We start from the raw sequence: 21870 nt of genomic DNA, 5'->3' as shown, positions 1-21870 counted from the left end.
CCAGGGACTTCTATAAGTGTGACTGTCAGTGGCCCCACTTTTGGGAGTGGGTGAACCTTGATAAGTGCCAAATTATGCTGACTCTTGAAACCAGTCTTGGAAATAAGAAGAAAGAAAGTGCAAAAAGAGAACAAGGTTCTTTGTCTTCAACAGAAACATAAGAACAGAAGATAGAATAGATGCAACTTCACTCAAGCTATTGCATGGTCAATCTGGATTCCTTAGATGTATTTTACTAGACAGCTTGTAATATATGGCCTGGAATTTTACTAGCACAGATCACAGGCCCTGTTCTGTGGTAATTATAAAGAGGAGAAAAGGATAAATGTTGGTTTTATCAATACTCTGTAAAATTAGATGGAGCTGTAAAGGTTAAAGGAATCCAAAGATGTGGAAACTAAAGGGATTCACACTGGCTCCCTTATTTTTAAACATTACCAGAACACTCTTCCTAAGCGAAAAACTTTTGGCTGTTCATAAAATAAATTATTTATTTTGTGGGCGAGACATTTAATAACAGTTCTGGACCAGACCCTAGGGAAATGTTTGACAAATGAGAAACCAGAATGCAAAGCTTTGCAGATGCAAGAGCCCCTTAACTGAAAGAATCCAGAAACAAGTTAAATATTTAAGAGTAAAAATTATCATCCTTTAAACAAGACATTGTGCAAATAAACCGAAAGCATCTGTTTCATTTTTGTCCATTGTTCATGGCTTGAAAGGGAATAATTTGCTATTGCAAAAAGTATGCGTGGAGACATAGGTCGACACACACCTAAACACATGAACGCACTACAGAGAATAAAAAAGATGTGGCCCTCCAAATGTTATTGAGATACAACCATTCTGAACTATTGACTAAGCTGGCTAGGGGTGATCTGGACAGCTACATCTTCCTGCCATTGGCCTGTTACAGACTGCCAAAATAAAGCTGCTTCGGGTCTCTTTGGAGGTATGCTATTTAAATGATGCATGGGTCCTACGAGTCCGGAGGTCGCGCCAAAGCCATACTCCATTCCTAAGCACTGGAGTGCAGCTTTGGTGCAGCTTCTGGATTCTTAGGATGCATGCATCATTTAAATAGCATACCTCAAAGAGACCCGAAGCAGCTTTATTTTGGCAGTCTGTAACAGGCCATAGTTGTAAAATAGGAATCAGTGATGGATCAAATATTTCACTTATCCATACAACTAACTATACAGGAAAGTAACTGAAAGGAAAAAAATTGAAAAATACCGAACACCGATAACCAGTTATCTAGGTTCTGGAACCAAGCCTAAATGAAGAAACTAAGGACTGCACTGGAGCGTGGCTTTGGTGTGGCTTCTGGACTCTTAGGACGCATGCATCATTAAAACACCATACCTCCACTGTGACTCGAAGCAGCTTTATTTTGGCTGTCTGTAACAGGCCTAACATACAATTAAAAGCTGCAACGAGAAAATCAGTGTCTGACAAACTTTTTTGATACTTGATATCCATTTACAGTCACCCTTCCTAAACCATGGATCTTGGATCCACACCCTTGAAAATCCATGGAGGGGCAGCCTTCACTATTTTCAATGGGGTGCGTGCCTGGCGTGCACACCCCGAGCACGCGCACAGACATGCACCTCATTCATGTCTATGGGGCTTGAATACAAGAGAGCTTCCATGGGGGGGGGGGGCGGTTTCGGAACGGATTCCATGCTAAAACAGAGGGCCATCTGTATTTTGTTTGTATGCTAGGGAAGTTTGTTTGCTTTTACTCCATCAAATATCTATGTCCGTCTTTGGTGGGGCATTTTCTAAGTAATGGAATGATGAATTTCCTGAGCATCTAAAGAATAAGAATAAAGACATGTTGCTTCTGTGGGATTTGGAATAAGCATTAACTAAAAAACAAAACAAAACATAACCAAAAATAAACAACCAATGGAACAATTAAAATGGACATTATCTATATATCTGTTTTAGTGTCTACTTTTAAAATAATGTGTTTTGATCTTCTTTTATATTTGAAAATAATATTTAAAAAAAGGAGTATCTAGGGAAAACTATTCACTGGTATGTACATTTTGAAAATAATAAACAGGGGAAACCTCAGCATTCACCCTTCTAACAAACAAAACACGATAACTTCCAGTATGGATCCAGGAATATAGTGTGTGTGTGTGTGTGTGTGTGTGTGTGTTGTAAAATATACCACAAAATGTGACTATATAATAATCAAAACTATTTATAGAAACTTCAAAAATCACCTGTTGTTATTGTCACAAAAGGCATGCAGTACACAATATGGTATGTAATTGCAAACATAGGACAATTGATTCCACAATCATTAAGTTTACTTATACATAGAGTCCAGATGTCATATATAGAAAGATCAGGAGACAATAATACATTAATGGTATAAGCAACTCAGACAAGATGGTAACCAGGCATCTGTTCCCAGGATCCTGAACTGGACTTATTTCATGTTCTTCAGCTTGTTTTCTTCCATTTATCTTTCTTTTCCACGCATAGGGACTGCATTCATAGCTGACATCTAGACATCTAGGCTGATAAACACAAATAATCCAATGGGTATACATTTTGAAAATAAAAAAGGAGCCAACCAGACTAGCAGCTAAACTCTGTTTCAAAACTGGTGACAGAAAAATATCTGCTACACTTCATGGCAGGCTACATGATACACACCGTTCTGTCCTTGTAGTAAGGGGAAATTCATGGCTAAGGTAGAGTAATAGCTGGAATGAGGTAGGAGCACCAATCTCATTCCCGGAGTTAGTAGCCTACTCTAAGGGTTAGAAGAGTCCCTGACTGAGGGAATCAGAATTTTAAGATGCCTTTATGCCACATAATTTGTCATTCAAGTGTGAGTTTAATATGGTTGCCAGATTCTGATATGACTGAAATTGCAGGATGAGCTATAGAAATGTCCCGGTGGATCTCTTCCCAATGACAAAGTAGAGATAAACCAAAGTCTGATTTTAAATACCCCAGACTTTTTCAAAGGGATTGGGGGGATAGCAGCTGGCAGACACTGGAAGGCGTTCCAGTGGTACTGCTTAGAAAATCTGTGCTACTCATCAGTGGAAAGTTGGCACTCTCGCAGAAGTAAAACTGTATATAGATCTACTCAACTGGAAGCCGCATAGACTTCCATGGGATTTGCTCCCCAGTAAGTGTATATAGCAATTGCTAGAGCAACAGCTGAGGGGCGGTGTACCAATGTTATCTTTTGAGTCATTGGCCTCCCCTTATGATTAGAAGAGGCTCTGATTGATGGCATCTTAAGAATTTTAAACCAGTGGTTTGAGCGTTGGACTATGACGCTGGAGATGAGTGTTTGAATCTCCAGTCAGCCATGGAAACCCAGCTTGGCAAATCACACTCTCTCAGCCTCTGAGAAAGGCAAAGGAAAATCTCTCTGAACAAATCTGATCAAGAAAACCACATGACAAGTTCACCTTAGGGTTGCCATAAGTTGAAAATCAGCAAAATTGGAAAGACTCCAAGAAGCAGCATTTTGTACCCAGTGGTGCAGCAGGAAAGGTAATTTTGATGTGTTCTGCCTGGGGCTTTGAAAAGTCCTCAAAAACTTTGTTTGGCTCCAAGAGCTATATAGTATGACACACACACACCCCATATCCACAAACTTATCACAGTTAAAGAAAATTATGGGTAATAACAAATGCTATATTTGCAGCAGTCATATGCATATGCAGTGACCATAGTCACACTGGATGACTTCCAGATGCCTAGAGAGACCATACTTTTTCAGATGTGGGTGATATCGCAGATACTGGTCCCCTGGATAGGGGGCTCATATTGGACTCAGATTATTCTGGGCCAGATTACAGAGGAAATCTGGCTCCCTTGTTATATCATCTCCACTGGTTACTAGTCTGCTGCCAGGTAAAATTTAAAGCTCTTCTTATAATTTATAAAGCCGTGTATGGTTCAGATTTAGGCTGTCTGAAGGATCATATCATCTTATATGAGCCAGTTTTTTGAGCTCTCAGACTTTCAACAGCCATTCTCTCAGTCCCTCCATCTTCACAGATACACCTGGTGTAGGTGTGAGATACAGCCTTCTCAGTGTCTGTTCCTGCATTTTGGAACTCCCTCCCTAGAGAGACTAGGATTGTTCCCCCTTCCCACCATCTTTCTATTAGCAGATGAAAACTTTTCTCTTCCAATATTTTTTAAGGAACTGACTGCAATGACTTTTGATAGTATGCAATGCTATTGATTTTTATCTTCTGACTTTCGAATAGGTTTGTTTAAATTTTAACTGTCTTAAAATAATAAGTGAATAATTAATATTAAAATTAATAATATTAATATTAATAATAATAATACATGCCAGGTTGTTTGTATGACATCCACACATTTTTACATACTACTTTTCTAGGTCAGACCAAGATCGACTTGATCCAGAAATGGCCAGTCAGATTTTCTTTGAACAGCCATGAGCATCTAGTACACAAACATGTGAAAATGGAGATTTCCATTTAAGAGGAAAAGCCATCTAAAGCCTGTCAGTCCCTGGGGTTGCTCTGGAGCATATCAAAGAAAACAGAGCTGTGCGTTTAACCAAAAGAGGTTAAACTCTGCCCTCTAGTGGTACTCTGGGTTTATTGTATGCTACATCAACACTTTGGTCCAGTCATTCAAAAGTCCCCTTGTAGAAAGACGCTTTTTAAATTTAAAATCACATTAAATAATTGGGAATCAAAACACTTTTGGTATGTTACTGTTGATTTCTAAACTATCCAAGAGAGCAGACAAAAAACATGGAGAAGAAATAATAAAATCCAAAATATCCAAAGAAAAATTCATAGCAAAACAAATACATTTTCTTCTTTTGTCACTGTAACTTACAAAATCTAGAAATAGTCCTTTGTTTTTTTTTTTTTAAAAAAGAGAGATTATAATGCTAAACTTTAATTCCCTTTGGGGTGCTCTCCTGGAGGGGGAGAACTTAAAATCTTCTCCCAGCCTATTCTGTCCCTAATCTTTCCAACAGCACTGAGTGGAGGAAAAGAATGCCATGTCTTAGTGAGTTTGATGAAAACTTGAGTTTTGACCATTTATACTAAAGACCCAAGATAGCTTCTGAAATCCAGGCCCTAGCTAACTCTTCTCTGCTGGTTCTAGCTAGTATCTCCTTCTGACAGTGACAGAATCTCACTGGATAATCTCCTTTCCAAACATTTGAAGTCCAGCATTGTATAATGCAGATGGCTTGTCTCATAGAAAAGTTAGAAAGATTCTTATTCTCAGTAACGTTGAGGTGGCCCTCCTGGTATCCTTGGTTGGAAGCCTCCAAAGCGTGGATTTCCTGGAGGTCCATTCATGCCATAGCCCCTTGGTCCTAGTGGCCGAGTCACTGAGATACGTGGAGGAGGAGCGAAACCGCCACCACCACCTCCTCCTCTGCCGTATGGAGGGAGGTTTCCATCTGCAACACTGGGCCTCTCTTCCTGCTGTGGACCAGTCTCTTTCTTTGACCCGCTCTCTCCTTTTTCTTTCTTGGACCCACTCTCTCCTTTTTCTTTCTTGGACACACTCTCTCCTTTTTCTTTATCTGAAGCACATTAGGGGCAGGGAAGCGAAAGACAGGATAGATACTGAAGGCCAAAGTCAGAATGTGTGTTCCTAACCATGTCATTTTGCAGAGAGGTAGCCCGTGTTTATCTATTGCAGGTGGTAAAATTTACAACAAAACCTCTTGGTTGTTGGCACTGACAGATGAAGCATTGTTTTAAATTAGCAGCAAGTAGTGATGTTTGCTGCATCATCTACATTACATAAATAATCAAGTTTGACACAACTTTACCTGTCACAGTGCTATGGAATTCTGGGAATTGTATTGCATTTAGCCATGGCAGTTAAGGTGGTGTCAACCTGGATTATTTCTGCAATGCAGATGCAGCTATTATCAGCCCATCTGCTCCTTGTCTGTGATACTATTTTTCCAGCTTACATTTATTACATATTTTATGATTTTAATGAACCATTTCACTTACCCCTATTCTGTTTGTTATTTTATTTTATTTTCTGGTTTCCAACACTATACTGTTGTAAACCAATTTGGGATTTTGTTTTATTTTTTAGAAGAAATGTATTATAAGCATGTCTTCATAATTAAACAACTTTCCTTGTCTTCTCTTCAAACAATACATGTTACAGTCTTCTTAAGACAGGGTGGAGGGGAAAACACCACTTTTAGAAATGATTAATTCCCTAATAATATACTACATATACACATGTCTGGGTTGCTGCCAATCTAGTAGTTCCAGAGAAGAGCACCCAACATGAAGGCCAAGTTCCCATGTCAGAAGACATATCATAAATTTATCCACAGACAGAACCATGAATCATTTCTGATCTTACCCATCCCCAGCCCACCTTTCAGCTGCTGCAACACCCCAATATGACTATTTACTGGCCAGTGGAGAATAGGAGAGCATCAGAGAAGTGTCCAACAATGTTCCTATCATTCATGGTTCCCAACCTTTGGTCCCCCTGATGATCTGGACTTCAGCTTGCATAATTCCTGACTGTTGGCCAAAGCCCAAAATAAATAGAGGACCAAGGTTGTGGGCCATTGCTATACCTGAACACACAACAACAAAGCATCCTCTGGGACCTCCCATGTGTCTTCCAGAGATCCTGGAGGATGATGTCAGTGCTGTACATCTAGCCATAGGAACATTTCTGGATGCTTCTCCATCATACATGTGCTGTCCACTGGCCAATAAATGTTGCAGCAGCTATAATGTGGGGTGTGGGGAGTCTGGTTATTATGCAAGGTGGGTGGAGAATTCCACAACTACTTTAAAATTACTTACACTGGACGTTGTTGTTGTTGTTGTTGTTGTTGTTGTGTGCTCTCAATGGATTTCCATGACTGATCACGAAATTGAACCCTGATCTCCAGAGTTGTAGTCCAACGCTCAAACAACTACACTACACTGGCTCTCTATGCTTGACTTATGCCTGTGTAAATGGCTAACAGGATATCATCCATTGCCTTCATTCCCCAATGGGATTTGTTAGCAGTCATGGGAAACCAGCATACATATTATCCATAGTTCATCAGTCCAGTAGCCTCCATTTTGGAACTGAATTTAAATTTAAGCCCAAACCTCAGAGGCTCAAAACTGTGAGACAAAACACATTTTTGGACATCCATGTTTATTCTCTCTCTCTCTCTCTCTCTCTTTCTCTCTCTCTCTCAAAAAAAAAAAACCTTCTCATTTTTTATCATCCAGACTCAAAGCTTGCAAATTTAGAGTGCCTACAAATTGTTCCTAATGAAGAGATTGCCCACCTGCAGAGTTTGGACTTTGATATATGTGTGCCATTAGTTTTGTGCTTCAGTGAGTAATCTGTGGATACCAACATGTGCTTGAATTATTGACTCTGTACATATGACCTTTCTTGTTCTGTGTACATATTGGTTTGGATAATGCTGGGGCACATCTATACTGATTAAAAAGGGCAGAAGTCCCAGATTTTGTTCCCGTTCTTTCCTATTTTATTTTGGATATCCATACATATTTTCTATCAGCTCCCAGTAGAATCAGAGACTTTTCATACCAGCTCACCAGGTCAGTTTATTTTAACCCAACAGAATATCAGAAAGAACAGGAACAAAATCTTGGACTTTTTAATCAGTCTGGATCATCCCAGAGATCAACAGCAGTGGCCCTTTGCCATTTATCTAAGGGCTTGAACAGACAGGGCAAAATAAAGCTGCTTTGGATCACTTTGGAGGTATGCTGTTTAAATGACACGTGCCTCTTAAAAGGCCAGAAGCTACACCAAAGTCCTTAGGACTGGAGCATGGCTTTGGCACAACTTCCGGCCTTTTAGGACGCATGCAGCATTTAAACAGAATATCTCCAAAGTGACCCAAAGCAGCTTTATTTTGGCCTGTCTGTTCAGGTCCAAAGCTAGCTGTCTTTTTGAAATGGAAATCCACCTCTGACTGCAAGCCAGGCAGAGGTTCAGCAACTGTTTCCTCTGAGGCATGGAATTACAATGAAAAGCAGAGGTGCACTTGTGAAATTTTTACCTTATAGCCAGCTGTTAAAAGACAAAGAGCTTCTCTGGTGCTAATGCAGCAAAAGGAACCACAATTATTGCAAAGGCTTTCCAGCCCTTCCTACCTTGAGCTCCTTTAGGGTTGTTCTGTTTGGATGGATTCTCAGTAGACATTTCTTCTTTTTCCCGTGCTTCCTGAGCTTTCTGTTTGTTCCTCCTCTTGTTTTCCTCAGCTTGCTGATAAAGAAGAATGAAAGTAAAATCCTGTTATTTTCAGGAACAGTCTAATCCAGGAGTGGTCCACACTACTGCTATCATCCCTCAACATTGGTTATGTTGGCTAGGGATGATGGTAGCAACAGCCCAACAGCAGCTGTAAGGCTGCAGAATTCTCACCCTTGTGCTAATGGGAAAAAATAACCCAAATCAAATGTCTTTTGCAGCATCCTTACACTTTGCAGTTTCTTCTTAAGCTCCAGGTTCATGTCCTTGTACCCTTTTGAGGTAGCATTGAGATAGTAGATACTCAAGCTAAAGGGGGAAGGAAATCATAGAATCACGTTATGATTATACTAACTGAAGTTCATTAAAGTATGCTGATGTAACAGCTATCTTCATTGCTGATAATAACAATCATAGTCATTGTTAACTTCATTGCTACAAGTTAAGAAGATACTATACAAAATGGTGGTTCACAAAGTGTTTGTAGTAGGTCTACATACATTACACACATGCATATAATCACGTTTAGTCATTAACATCTCATCCCTGCATCCTCACAGTTCTTGAATTAAATGAGCTGTGGGGGGGGGGGGGTGTTGTGATCAATACAACCTTACAAGTCAGGAGGGACAAAAAGGAAGGTACCTATATCTATACCTATATCTCTCTTCTTCTGAGCCCAATGTATAATCCTATTGTTTTTCTATATGTAAAAATAAAAATGGGGGGGGGGAAGTAGGGCTACTATAGTTTAGTGTCTAGAGAAAAAGGCAAGGAAAATGTGGTGCATGGACCACACTAAAAGAAAACCCACACAAAAGACCAAGAAAAGGGGGTTGGACTGAATGGCCCTTGTGGTTTCTTCCAACTCTATGATTCTATGATCACTTCCAGTCCTGCCAGGAGTGATGATGTGAGGCTGCAGAGGGAAAGAGGGCCCCTTTAAAGTTTCCCACTCCTGTGTTAGATTGTCAGACTAGGCCTGGGCAAACTTAGGTTCAAACCTCCATCTAGTCATGACATTCAGCAGATGATTCCTGAGCAAATTCCTATCCTACAGCCTAACCTACCTCACAGGGTTGTTGGGGGGGGGGTGGTAAACTGGGGAAATGACCATGTAGGTTGCCAGCACCATCTTGGAGGAAGTGTAGGATAGAAAATAACATATGAATAAATTGTACATTCCCACAGAAAGCAAAATAATGATGCTGTACGTACACCATCAGCAATATGAAGGGTAGGATCACACCAGGATTTGCAGCAAGATTAAAAAATTTCTGAAACCAGGAAGGAAAATCATTTTCCAGTGTTTCTCCAATGACTTCAAACATTCTCGTTTTTCCACTGTCCATCCACACATAGAATGGGAAAAATATTAAAAAGATTTTTTAATGAAAATAACACTAATACAAATAAATAATCAATAGTCTCAGATTATAGTCCCATAAATATGCCTGCCTACCAGATTCATTACATAAGAGAACCAGCATGGTGTAGTGGTTTGAGCACTGGACTACAACTCTGGAAACCAAGGGTTCAAATACCCACTTGGCCATGGAAACCTGTTATGTTTACACTTAGGATTTAATGATAAGATACAAAGGGGGAAATTAGCAGATAAACTTTCTCCTCAGGTGTGGACTGGGTCATGGATATAGTAGTCTTAGCAAGCAATGACAGGTGGCCTCCTTGTCAACGGAGCAGTGAAATCACTCTATGTTGTACTATGAAATTTAAAAAACCAATCTACAGAGCTAAAATTATTTGGGTGATATCCTCCACTTGTCTTAGCAGAGTCTATGAATTGGGTCACAGGTGAGGGAACAGCATTAATGCAAACAGGTGGTATATACACAGCAGAAATGGGTAAATCTCTCAGTTTTGCTCCCGCATTGAAAATTATATAATTTTGGTAAATTGTGATCAAAAAGAAAAATGTGTATATGAAGTCCAATAACTGAAGGTCTATCTTTTTTTTGGAAATGGGAAAAAATATATAGTGTGTAGTGTTTGAGCACTGGACTACAACTCTGGAGACCAGGGTTCAAATGCCCCCTTGCCCATGGAAACCCACTGGGTGATCTTGGGCAAGTCACACTCTCTCTGCCTCAGAAGAAGGCATGAGCAACCACCCCCACCCCCCGAACAAATCTTGCTGAGAAAAGTGTAATAGGTTCACCTTAGGGTTGCCATAAGTTAGAAATGAATGGAAGGCACACAACAACAACAACAACAACAACAACAACAACAACAACGTAATGCGGACCAGGCTTGCATAAGTAATATGCACCTCTAGGAGGCCACAGGGATAGACTAAGGACGTTATTGCACCGTCTCCAGTGCTCGACTTAACTCCTCCGAATTTGAGCCAAATTCAGAAGTTACACTAATTTTATCACATGGACTTTTCCCTGAAAACAGCTTCCCATTGCCTCCAGTATTGAATTCAGGCCCCGTAAGTCACTTCCGCGGCCATTTTTTCCAACTCTGAAGCTTCCAATCTGGAAAAAATGGCCACTGAAGCAACTTACGGAGCCTGAATTCAACCAATGGCAATGAGAAGCCATTTTCAGGGGAAAGTCCATGTGATAAAATCAGTGTAACTTCCGAATTTGGCCAAAATTCAGAAGAGGTAAGTCAGGCACCAGAGGCAATGCGATAAAGTCCAAAGGTAATTTGAGCTCCTTGGTGTCTTCCTCCTCTGTCATGATTGCTCTGTTGATTCCAAGAGTGGGCATCTTTGAAAAACAGCTATTTATTTCTGTTAGTGCAGCAGGGCCTGTCGACCAATGTGAAAAAGTGAGGCACTGCCCTGGAGGCATTTTTTTATTATTATTATCAGTAAAAGGTGGTCTAGAAAGGTGGCCTTTTCAGTAAAAGGTGGTCTAGAGAGATCAATGAGGATGGAAAGACTATTTGAAAATACGCCTAAAGAGGTTTAAAATGTGTTTCATGAATATTGAGAAATCTTGATAAGGAAAAATAGGTTGATAAGAACCTTTGTAGTTCCGGATTTATTCTGCACAAAACTTGCACATCGGATTTTTTTTTTTTTTGGGGGGGGGGTGCAGAAAAGCAGCATTTTCTTCACAGAAAATAGCTCAGCACAGAAATATTGAACTATTATTTTCTGCACAGAAAGATGCTGGTTTCTCAGCAAGAATATCATCTGGAAAGTTTATGCAGAATAAGTCCTGAATTATGAATAATCTTCAAAGCAGATGCAGTTTTTGAAGACTTGCTCACAACAAGGTTACTAAATTATTCACTTCTTTCAAGAATGAAGTTAGTGAAGAATTTTATCCCTAGAAGGCAAAAACACAAAAACAGCCTTTTTTTTCAGGAAAGGGGTGTAGCGGTTTCAGCATTGGACTACAACTCTAGAGTCCAGAGTTCGAATCCTAGCTTGGGCATGGAAACTCACTGGGTGATTTGGGGCCAGTCACACCTTCTCAACTTCAGAGGATGACAATAGTACAGTAATTCCCCTCTGAAACAAAACTTACCAAGAAAATCCCATAATAGGTTTGCCTTAAGGGCAATGTAAGTTGGGTTCAACTTGAAGGCAAACAACAACAAATGAGGCCAAAGGGCATATACAGAAGGATTAGTTGCAGGACTGGTTCAATGATTAGACAAAGGCCCGTTACAGATGGGCTTAAAAGTACGCGCGGAGCACGTACTAGGGTTAAGGCACAAAATGGCAGCAGCCGTTCCACACGGCCGCCGTCATCGATACGTGACGACCGCGCCCCCTCCAAACGTATTGGGGTCGCAGCAGGGCGCCTAGGGCTCCCTTTCCGCGACCCCAGAAGGAGCTACGTTTTGGAGCTCCTTCCTGGTTTGGTCCGCTGGGCGCAGCCTTCAGACGGCTGCGCCCAGCGGACCAAAGGAGAAAGGGGCCAAACGGGGCCTTTTGCCGCTTCCCCGCAGCCCGGAAAGCGGTGGATTGGGGCTTCAGCGGCTGCCGCTCTGGCCACTGAGGCCCTGATCCGGTGGGGAAAGGTGCGCCTACAAACCGCCCCAAAGGGGCGGTCTGTAACGCGCCAAAGTGAGGCAACTGCCACAGGTGACATATGCTGAGGAGTAGCAGTGGCAGCCATGGTTGTTCTTCCTGGATCTCCTAACCATTTCTCCATCTTGAGGGATAGAGCCATTGGGCTGGTGTCCACATATGCCCTGGAAGACCCTGCCAGTTTTGAAATAAGGTGCTACTTATAAGCCCAGTTAGCTTCTGTACATGGAGTAGAAGGGGCACATCTTTTGCTTTGACTCAGGTACTAAACTGGGTTGGCTCTGGCTCTTGATGCAGAAGAAGGCAGAGCTTACAAGACAGAGATCTCCTTCCCTCCTTCTTGTTCACTGATATTCAAGCCAGGTTACTTGTTTTTGAAAACATCCCTAACTGAATGTTTTACCTCTCTCAGAGCTTGTACTGATGGAGAATACTTTCATCATATTATGTAGGACTTCCTCTCTCCTTGAATTAAGACATCGGTTGAGGGCTGTACATATTTGTATATCCTATTTTGGGAAAGAACTGTTAAGGACTTCATGCTTGGTATAATTGGCTGACGGTGACAGTGATGAGGACGAGAATGAAAAAAAAATTATATGTGGTGAGTTAGGCTATTTTTATGCATGTTTCCTTTCTTCACAGTTTGAAACCACTTGACACTTACATGCACCTATGCCTGGGTAAGTCTTGAGAGTACATGAGACATTTGCACAGCTCCACCTCTAGATGTCAGCCATGGTTTTGTATCATTGCAAATAAGAAATAGCTTTCTACAGCATCTTCTTATTTACAGAAATGGGCTTTCCTGATTCCCCCCCTTTCATCCTGAATAGAACTCAGATTTAGTCATTCCTAGATTAGATCCACTGCAATCGGGGGCACGTTACAGACCGCCGGATTGCGGCGGTCTGGCTCCACCTCCGCTTTCAGCATCCAGGAGCTGCAGCGGCCAAACTGCTCGGCTCCTGGATGCTCCAAGGAAGGAGCGTGGAAATTGTGCTCCTTCCTGGGCCCCGGACGAGACGCCGTGAGGCGCTAGTCGCGCACTCGCGGCATCACTTCCAGGGCATGACGTGCGGATGCACAGCGTCTGCTACGTCAATATGGCGGCTGTGTGGAACAGCCGCCGCCATTTGTCACGGACTCTGTCCGTGATAGGGTTAGGGGCGTCTGGAAAAGACGCCCCTTTTTCAAACTGGGACGTCCTCAGGACGTCCCTAATGGCGGTCTGTAACCCACCAATGGGACTTAAATAGTCATAATTAAATATCTTATCCCATGGCTTAATAAACTGATTTATTTCTACCCAGCTTAAATCTTAATTTGGGCAGCATCCTGATATCACAAGATTTTCGCTGCCTAATTTGCCACCCTTATACAGCCCAGGTCCATCCCCACTTCCAGGAGCACGCTGGTGGCCATTTTCTTAACTCAGAAAACTCCTGGATCCGAAAAGAGCCAGGAGGAGTGCTCCTGGAAGCAAGGATGGACCCGGGCTGTATTTGAACGGCAAATTAGGTGGCAAAAACCTTGTAATAATTTAAGGATGGTATCCGAATTAATTTTTAAACCAGGTAGAGGTAAATCGATTTATTAAGCCATGGGAGAAGATCCTAAATTTAATCTCATTACAGCGCGCCCGTGCCATATGTGGGTGCGCCTTACGCGGCCTTGAGCATACGCGCTCAAGCCGCGGGGCGCGCGTGGGGCGGAAGGGGCAGCACGTCCCATTCAATTGAATGGGTGCACACGCCCGTTGCGCTCTACGCGCGCCTGCGCCGCCGCGCCGCCACGCACGAGCCCCATTGTTTCCAATGGGGCTCGAGCATAGGCGGAATTCACCTTACGCGGGGGATCTGGAATGGATCCCCCGCGTAAGGCGAGGATGGACTGTATTTTCAGGAGACTTTAATAATAAATACATTCATTTCACTGATTTTAACCATGGGAGGGGGGGTCTTAGGGACCACTGGGGTTGGTCTCATCTATTTGACATCTCATCTACCTTTCCATGGTGGTGTGACTGTGTGCTCCTGTGAGGCAAGAGGCGATGTTGACAGCAGGGTCTCCCACATCAGACAGGATTTTGCTGAGGCATCCGCACGGCGACGTGCAGTGCTTACATAATGGGTGTAACAGTGGCGCACTTGTTATGCCGCTGCTGCAGTGTAAAAAGAACCCACTTTTCGCGGGTTTTTCCTCCGCAGGGAAACCATGTGGTTTGGCGGCCACGGCTTCCCTGCAGAGGAAAAACAGGTGCTGGGAGGCTGCCCTTTTTGGGCACTCTGTACCACGCCCATATGTGCCAAATAGTTAATGGTCAGCAGAAATAGTGGGGAGTGACACTAGTGGAGGATCTCTCAGAGATATGGCAGTGGCGCCATAGCTAACTTTTGTTAGTATTGCATAGAAGGAGCCACAGTAAACTCCTCCTTATGAGGAGACAATCCAAAATGAAAAGAGGTAATGCCAGAAAATGACTCTCCCAAGAGCAGTTGTGGTGCAGCAGAGGACAGCTACAAATAGCACTAATGATGTAACTGGACTCAGGCTGAAAGGAGGTTCACCTGTTGACATGCTCAGGGGTGAAAGGAATGTCTGAAGCTGCACAGCACATATTATAGGAATATGGAATTTAAGAAGCCTGAATCAGAGGAAGATGACACAGTAAAACAAAAACAAAAAAAAATGGAACATCTAGGAGTAAATTGATCACACACCAAAACAGGATTTCTTGTTAATCAAAAGCAACTGGGATGCAAAAGCAGGAAACAGAGAGGAATCAAAGATTGTAGAAAAAAATGGCCAAGGATAATGAAATTAAGCAGGAGAGTGATTGACTGAATTTTGCAAGGCCAACAGTTTCTGCATCAGAAACACATTCTCCAAGCAACCAAACAGACAACTGAATACATGACTCAATTTGTGGGGCAAAGTTTTGTTTTCCAAATTTGTTGAGAGATTTTAGTTAGAATTCGAGTAGATTCTGTCTCTGTAGTTTAGAGCAGCAATATTGGTATGCCATTTGCTCCTGTTGATTTAATTGTCCCAAGTCCGTGATGTGACAGAGAGGCTGACAAGACTGGTCAAGCCTACTGACCAATACCCCTTCCTTTTGGTCCACGTGGGAACTAATGATACTGCAAGACACAGCATTCAGAACATCAAAAGGGATTACGAGGCGCTTGGTAGGAAGCTGAAAGGAATGGATGTACAGGTTGTCATCTCGTCTCTTCTGCCAGTTGAAGGGCGTGGTCCAGGAAGGGAGAGGAAAATAGCAGATGTGAACAACTGGCTTCGCAGATGGTGCCGCCGAGAAGGATTTGGATTCTTCGATCATGGGCTGCGGTTCCATGAGGAGGGACTTCTTGCAACAGACGGGTTGCATCTCACGCCAGTTGGAAGAAATGTTTTTGCCAACAGTCTCAAGAACTTGATCAGGAGAGCTTTAAACTGAGTTCCGAGGGGAAGGGAGACAATATTAAGGAAGGCGAAAGGGATGGCGAAAATAGTCAAACTGACACAGAGGAAACAAGGCAAACAGTGCAAGGACCCAACAGTGGGAGGCAAAAAAACTTGCACAGGCAGCAAGTAAAAGGGAACCATGGTCTGCGATGTCTCTACACTAATGCACAGAGCATGGGAAATAAGCAGGATGAACTCGAACTCCTAGTACAAGAAAGCAAATATGATATAATAGGCATCACTGAAACCTGGTGGGATGAGTCTCATGATTGGAATGTGGAAATAGAGGGGTATAACCTTTTTAAGAGAAATAGGCCAAACAAGAAAGGAGGAGGGATAGCACTATATGTCAGAGATATTTACACCAGTGAAGAGATCCTGGACATCAATCATGGAAGCCAGGTGGAGAGCATCTGGATAAGAATCAAAGGGGAGGGAAACAACAAGGATGTTACAGTGGGAGTCTACTACAGACCCCCAAGTCAGACTGAGGAATTGGATGATGCCTTTCTAAAACAGATGACCACACACTCAGAAAGGAGAGATGTAGTAGTGATGGGCGACTTCAACTACCCTGATATTTGCTGGAAGTCAAACTCAGCAAAATCCTCAAGGTCTAGCAAATTCCTCACTTGCCTGGAAGACAATTTCATGGTCCAAAAGGTGGAAGAGGCAACAAGGGGGTCAGCTATTTTAGATCTGATCCTAACCAACAAGGATGACTTGGTTAATGGGGTGCAAGTGGTGGGATCATTAGGTGGAAGTGACCATGTTCTCCTGGAGTTTGTAATACAGTGGAAAGGAGAAGCCAGGCAGAGTCAGACACGCATCCTAGACTTTAGGAGAGCGAATTTCAGTAAACTTAGAGAAGTATTGAGGGCGATTCCATGGTCAGAAATACTAAAAGATAAAGGAGTTCAGGATGGATGGGAGTTTCTCAAAAGAGAGATACTGAAGGCACAATTTCAAACAGTTCCAGTGAGAAAGAAAAACGGGAGGTGTCTCAAGAAACCAGGATGGATGACTAAGGAACTTTCAACTGAGCTAAGTTTGAAACGGAACATGTATAAGAAATGGAAAAAGGGGGAAATCACGAAAAAGGAATTCAAAGAAATAGCAGGCATGTGTAGGGGTAAAGTCAGAAAAGCTAAAGCGCAGAATGAACTCAGGCTTGCTAGAGAGGTTAAGAACAATAAAAAGGGCTTTTTTGGATATGTCCGCAGCAAAAGGAAGAAGAAGGAAACGGTAGGGTCACTGCGTGGAGAAGATGGCAAAATGCTAACAGAAGACAGAGAAAAGGCAGAATTACTCAACACCTTCTTTGCCTCAGTCTTCTCAGAAAAGGCAAAGGGTGCTCAACCTGAGGATAATGGAGCAGAGGACAGAATAGGGGAATTTCAGCACAGAATAAGTAAAGAGATAGTAGAGGAACACCTTATTAATTTAAATGAATTTAAGTCTCAGGGACCAGATGAACTCCATCCAAGGGTATTAAAAGAACTGGCAAATGTAATATCGGAGCCATTGGCAATAATCTTTGAAAACCCCTGGAGAACAGGAGAGATCCCAGCTGACTGGAGGAGGGCAAACGTTGTCCCCATCTTCAAAAAGGGGAAAAAAGAGGATCCCAACAATTATCGTCCAGTTAGTCTGACATCAATACCAGGAAAGATTCTGGAGCAGATCACTAAACAGAGAGTCTGTGAACATCTAGAAGGCAATGCCATAATCACAAAAAGTCAACATGGGTTTCAGAGAAACAAGTCATGCCAGACAAACCTAATCTCTTTCTTTGATAAAATTACCAGCTTGGTAGATGAAGGGAATGCTGTGGATATAGTATATCTTGATTTCAGTAAGGCCTTGACAAGGTTTCCCATGACATTCTTGCAAACAAGCTTGTAAAATGTGGGCTAGACAAAGGAACTGTTAAATGGATCTGTAACTGGTTGACCGGCCGAACCCAAAGGGTGCTCAACAATGGCTCCTTTTCATCCTGGAGAGAAGTGACCAGTGGGGTCCCACAGGGCTCTGTCCTGGGCCCAGTGCTATTCAACATCTTTATCAATGACCTGGATGACAGAATTGGGAGCATACTTATCAAATTTGCAGATGACACCAAATTAGGAGGAATAGCTAATACCCCAGAGGACAGGATCAAGATTCAAAATGACCTGAATAGACTAGAAAGCTGGGCCAAAGCTAACAAAATGAAATTCAACACAGAGAAATGTAAGGTATTGCACTTAGGGCGGAAAAATAAAATGCACAGATATAGGATGGGTGACACCTGGCTGAATGAAACTACGTGTGAAAGGGATCTAGGAGTCCAAGTAGACCACAAGTTGAACATGAGTGAACAGTGTGATGCGGCAGCTAAAAAGGCCAATGCTATTTTAGGCTGCATCAATAGAAGTATAGTGTCTAGATCAAGAGAAGTAATAGTGCCACTGTATTCTGCTCTGGTCAGGCCCCACCTAGAATATTGTGTCCAGTTCTGGGCACCACAATTCAGAAAGGACATTGAGAAACTGGAGCGTGTCCAAAGGAGGGCGACAAAAATGGTGAAGGGTCTGGAAACCATGCCCTATGAGGAACGACTTAGGGAGCTGGGGATGTTTAGCCTGGAGAAAATAAGGTTAAGAGGTGATATGATAGCCCTGTTTAAATATTTGAAAGGATGTCATATTGAAGAGGGAGCAAGCTTGTTCTCTGCTGCTCCAGAGAACAGGACCCGGAACAATGGATGCAAGCTACAGGAAAAGAGATTCCACCTGAACATTAGGAGGAACTTCCTGACAGTAAGGGCTGTTTGACAGTGGAATGCACTTCCTCGGAAGGTGATAGAGTCTCCTTCCTTGGAGGTCTTCAAGCAGAGGCTGGATGGCCATCTGTCAGGGATGCTTTGAATTGGATTTCCTGCATGGCAGGGGGTTGGACTGGATGGCCCTAGTGGTCTCTTCCAACTCTATGATTCTATGATTCTATGATTCTAAGTGCTCTAAGTGTAGATTCCACCTCAGTTTCTAAAACTGTAGGTTCATATTCAAATTATTCTTCCTTGAGTGAATGTTACCCTTTTCATATATTGCTATTGTTGTTTTTTTTATTTCTACTTGGTCATGTAATGTCTGTTTCTGTATTGGCTATAGAGCACCCTTATTCTTGGCTTCAATTTGCCTCTGATTTTTCAGGTCTTGTGGAAGAGAGCTCTTAGTTCTTTCCTTTTTTGTTGTCATTTTCTATTTCTCTGTATTGATTGTTGCCTTTAAATTCTATGGCAATGCTCTTCAGGTTTTATTTCGATACAATGGTTGATATATTTTTCTTCTTTAGCTTTACTCATTTTTTTTATTAGCATTTCATGGTCTGTGCCACAATCTGCACCTGGTCTTGCCTTTGCAGAGAAAATGTCCATCTACTGCTTCCAGTTATGCAGCCTAGCTCAATTCTGTATTGGCCTTTAGTGATGTTCCATATTTGCAGGGAGTAGAACAATCAAAAACATTGGCAATTCCTATACATTTGACTTAAATGTGGCCATCAAAATCCAGTGTTGCTAATATTTTTCTGCTAATCAAAATTCTTTTACAATAAGATCTTTAAATGTTGTGCAAATAAATCAGTGCATCCTTTGGAAAAGATTTGTATGTTGAATGTCTTCATGTCACTCAGCTGTTAAAAGGGGGAAATTCTCTCAGAAAAACAACCAATTGGAGAAGGGTGTGAAAGATACCAAAAATAATCTCTTTGTGTTCTGGAGTCATGAAGACTAAAATTGTCTAGACATGTGGCTAGAACAAGAGTTGATATGGTGTCCTTATAGCAAGAATAACAGCTGGATTTAGATGGTAAAGAGAAAGAGACAAAGAAAGGACTTTTGGGCAAGTCTATAGAGCTTGTTTAGATATCTGAACATAATGGAGTCCTAGGGCACTAAATGTGAGATCAGATAAGATAGGGAATATGCAAGGTTGGGCAATAACGCTTGAGTTTTAAGGAAACCACTAGACTGGGATGTTTAGCCTGGAGAAGAGAAGGTTAAGAGATGATTTGATAGCCCTATTTAAATATTTGAAGGGTGTCATATTGAGGAGGGAGCAAGCTTGTTTTAAGCTGCTCCAAATACTAGAACCCAGAGCAATGGATGCAAGCTACAGGAAAAGAGATTCCACCTCAACATTAGGAGGAACTTCCTTAACAGTAAGGGCTGTTCAACGGTAGAACACACTCCTTTGGAGAGTGGTGTAGTCTCCGTCCTTGGATATCTTTAAACAGAGGCTGGATGGCCATCTGTCAGGGAAGCTTTGAGTGAGAGTTCCTGCATGGCAGGGGGTTGGACTGGATGGCCCTTGTGGTCTCTTCCAACTCTATAATTCTATGATTCTATGATATGATATAAGTGAAGAGAATAAGACAAAAGGGATTAAAGAGTACAAGCACAGTTCCATGGATGGAGTTTTAACTGAAAATAAGGGCAAAGAAAATATTTGGTCTTGCTGGAAAGGATGTCTTTTTGTTTTTAAGGAAGTGTCTAAAGGAAAAGTGAGAGGGAGGGAGCTCTTTGTAGGTGTCTTGAGAAGGCTCTCAAGGAGCACCAAGGGAGGAGAACGAAGATGTTGAAGGGAACAGGAAGCTTTAGGACCAGCTGTGGTGTGTGGAAGAGTGGGAGGATAGTATGTCATGTGACCAAAGAGCAGGATATTGTGCAGATGTGGCACATCAGAAAGATGCACATACTGTGAAGTCTTTTAAACATAAAGACAATGATCTTAGTCCATAAATGTACAGGGACAGGCAGATTATTGTTGTTGGAAAAATTAGGAACCCACCAGTTGTTCAAAGAAAGAAATAATCCACATATTCTTTCTAAATATTCCATAGAGCACTGAAACTGCAGTCTGTTTTAATAAACAAAACTTTTTCCATCATTTCTCAGAATGGCAGTGGGAGGGGGGGATAAAAATAGTTCTGCATGCATGGTCCATGAGAGCCTTGTATGTTAATTGAAAAACCCTTAATGACATCTAGTTCAATGAGACCAATGTGCTTTTTTCCAAGGTTGACCCAAAACATTTTGTTGTCTTAGATAAAGAACAGCACAGCATCTCTATCTTTGTTCCATGTACAGAAGATAAATGGGTTGGCATTTGAGCCTTTCTTCAACATTGGCAATGGGACAGGAACCTCTGAGACACCAGAATAGCTCAGGGAATGATGCACAAATAGAGATGGGAAAGCCTGTGAACTCAGGAGGGACTGCTGAAGGTGACCCTGCAGTCTGAGACAGGTCTCACATTCTGCTTTTTGTTAGGACCAGCCCTTAACTTCCCTCTTATATCATATTTTCTAAACCTTCTTGTAGTGAAGTTACATTGTGTTTGTGTTTCTGACATTAAATGCAGACATAAAATACAATTAAGACACTTCCTTGTAAATGTCCACTCTCCATCTTGGACTTTTACATATGTTATTATGTTCAATTGGATGTATTCCCAAATTAAGTGTGCATAAGATATTCTCATGTCTTTTAAAATGAGACTGTCTTATTTTTCATGAGAAGGCACCCAAAATCTATATATCCATTCAACAGTCCCCCATCAGCACGTAAAGAAGCAGCTATAAAAAGCAATTAACCTGAATGGACCACAATCAAAAGATGGTGGAATGGAGACTATAGTGTAGACAACCGGCAATGTGGAGAGGAAGAGAATGAACAGCAACATGGCCATGTAGAAGTTGTTTGATCTTGAGGCTTTGAAGACTCTCTCATGGGGAACATTACAGCACATCACAGCCCAACACTGCAGGTACATGGAAGTATGAAGACGGATGACATTGATAGCTGGGAGGCAAGGTGCATAAAAAGAGCCCATCCTAGAAACATTCAATAAGGCAGTCTGTCATGAAAAAGCAACAAAGAACTCAAATGCCAATTACTACTCAACATTTATTATTCCTTTGCTTTTCTACTTGCAAACTCTGCTCACTGACTCAGGGCTAACAAACATTTCCTCATCGCCACACACCAATAATTTCACTTGTTTGATATGGGTAGGTTAATATAGTATTTATACCCTGCTCTTCAGCCAAAAAGGTTCTCAGCGTGGCTTACTGTGCTACTC

The 21870-nt window shown here is 41.9% G+C and overlaps 1 protein-coding gene across 1 annotated transcript in view; it reads right to left on the bottom strand.

The window, feature by feature from the left end:
* Positions 1–2471: 2471 nt before the first annotated feature.
* The window catches only part of TMC1 (transmembrane channel like 1), a 104837-nt gene continuing 85438 nt past the window's right edge, over positions 2472–21870 (bottom strand). The window contains exons 18-22 of the mRNA XM_089479921.1: positions 21383–21622; positions 9481–9606; positions 8493–8571; positions 8166–8277; positions 2472–2540 (exon numbers count right to left, since the gene is read on the bottom strand). Of these exons, the coding sequence (XP_089336047.1) occupies positions 2536–2540; positions 8166–8277; positions 8493–8571; positions 9481–9606; positions 21383–21622 (562 nt within the window). The 3' untranslated portion in view covers positions 2472–2535. The remainder of the gene's footprint in view (positions 2541–8165; positions 8278–8492; positions 8572–9480; positions 9607–21382; positions 21623–21870) is intronic.

The sequence above is a fragment of the Sceloporus occidentalis genome, unplaced genomic scaffold, assembly GCF_023333645.1.
Source record: "Sceloporus occidentalis isolate IW3139 unplaced genomic scaffold, rSceOcc1.0.p SCAF_1, whole genome shotgun sequence".
Taxonomy (NCBI): Eukaryota; Metazoa; Chordata; class Lepidosauria; order Squamata; family Phrynosomatidae; genus Sceloporus; species Sceloporus occidentalis.
The sequence above is the reverse complement of the archived record's forward strand: the minus strand, read 5'-3'. Positions and strand labels throughout refer to the sequence as shown.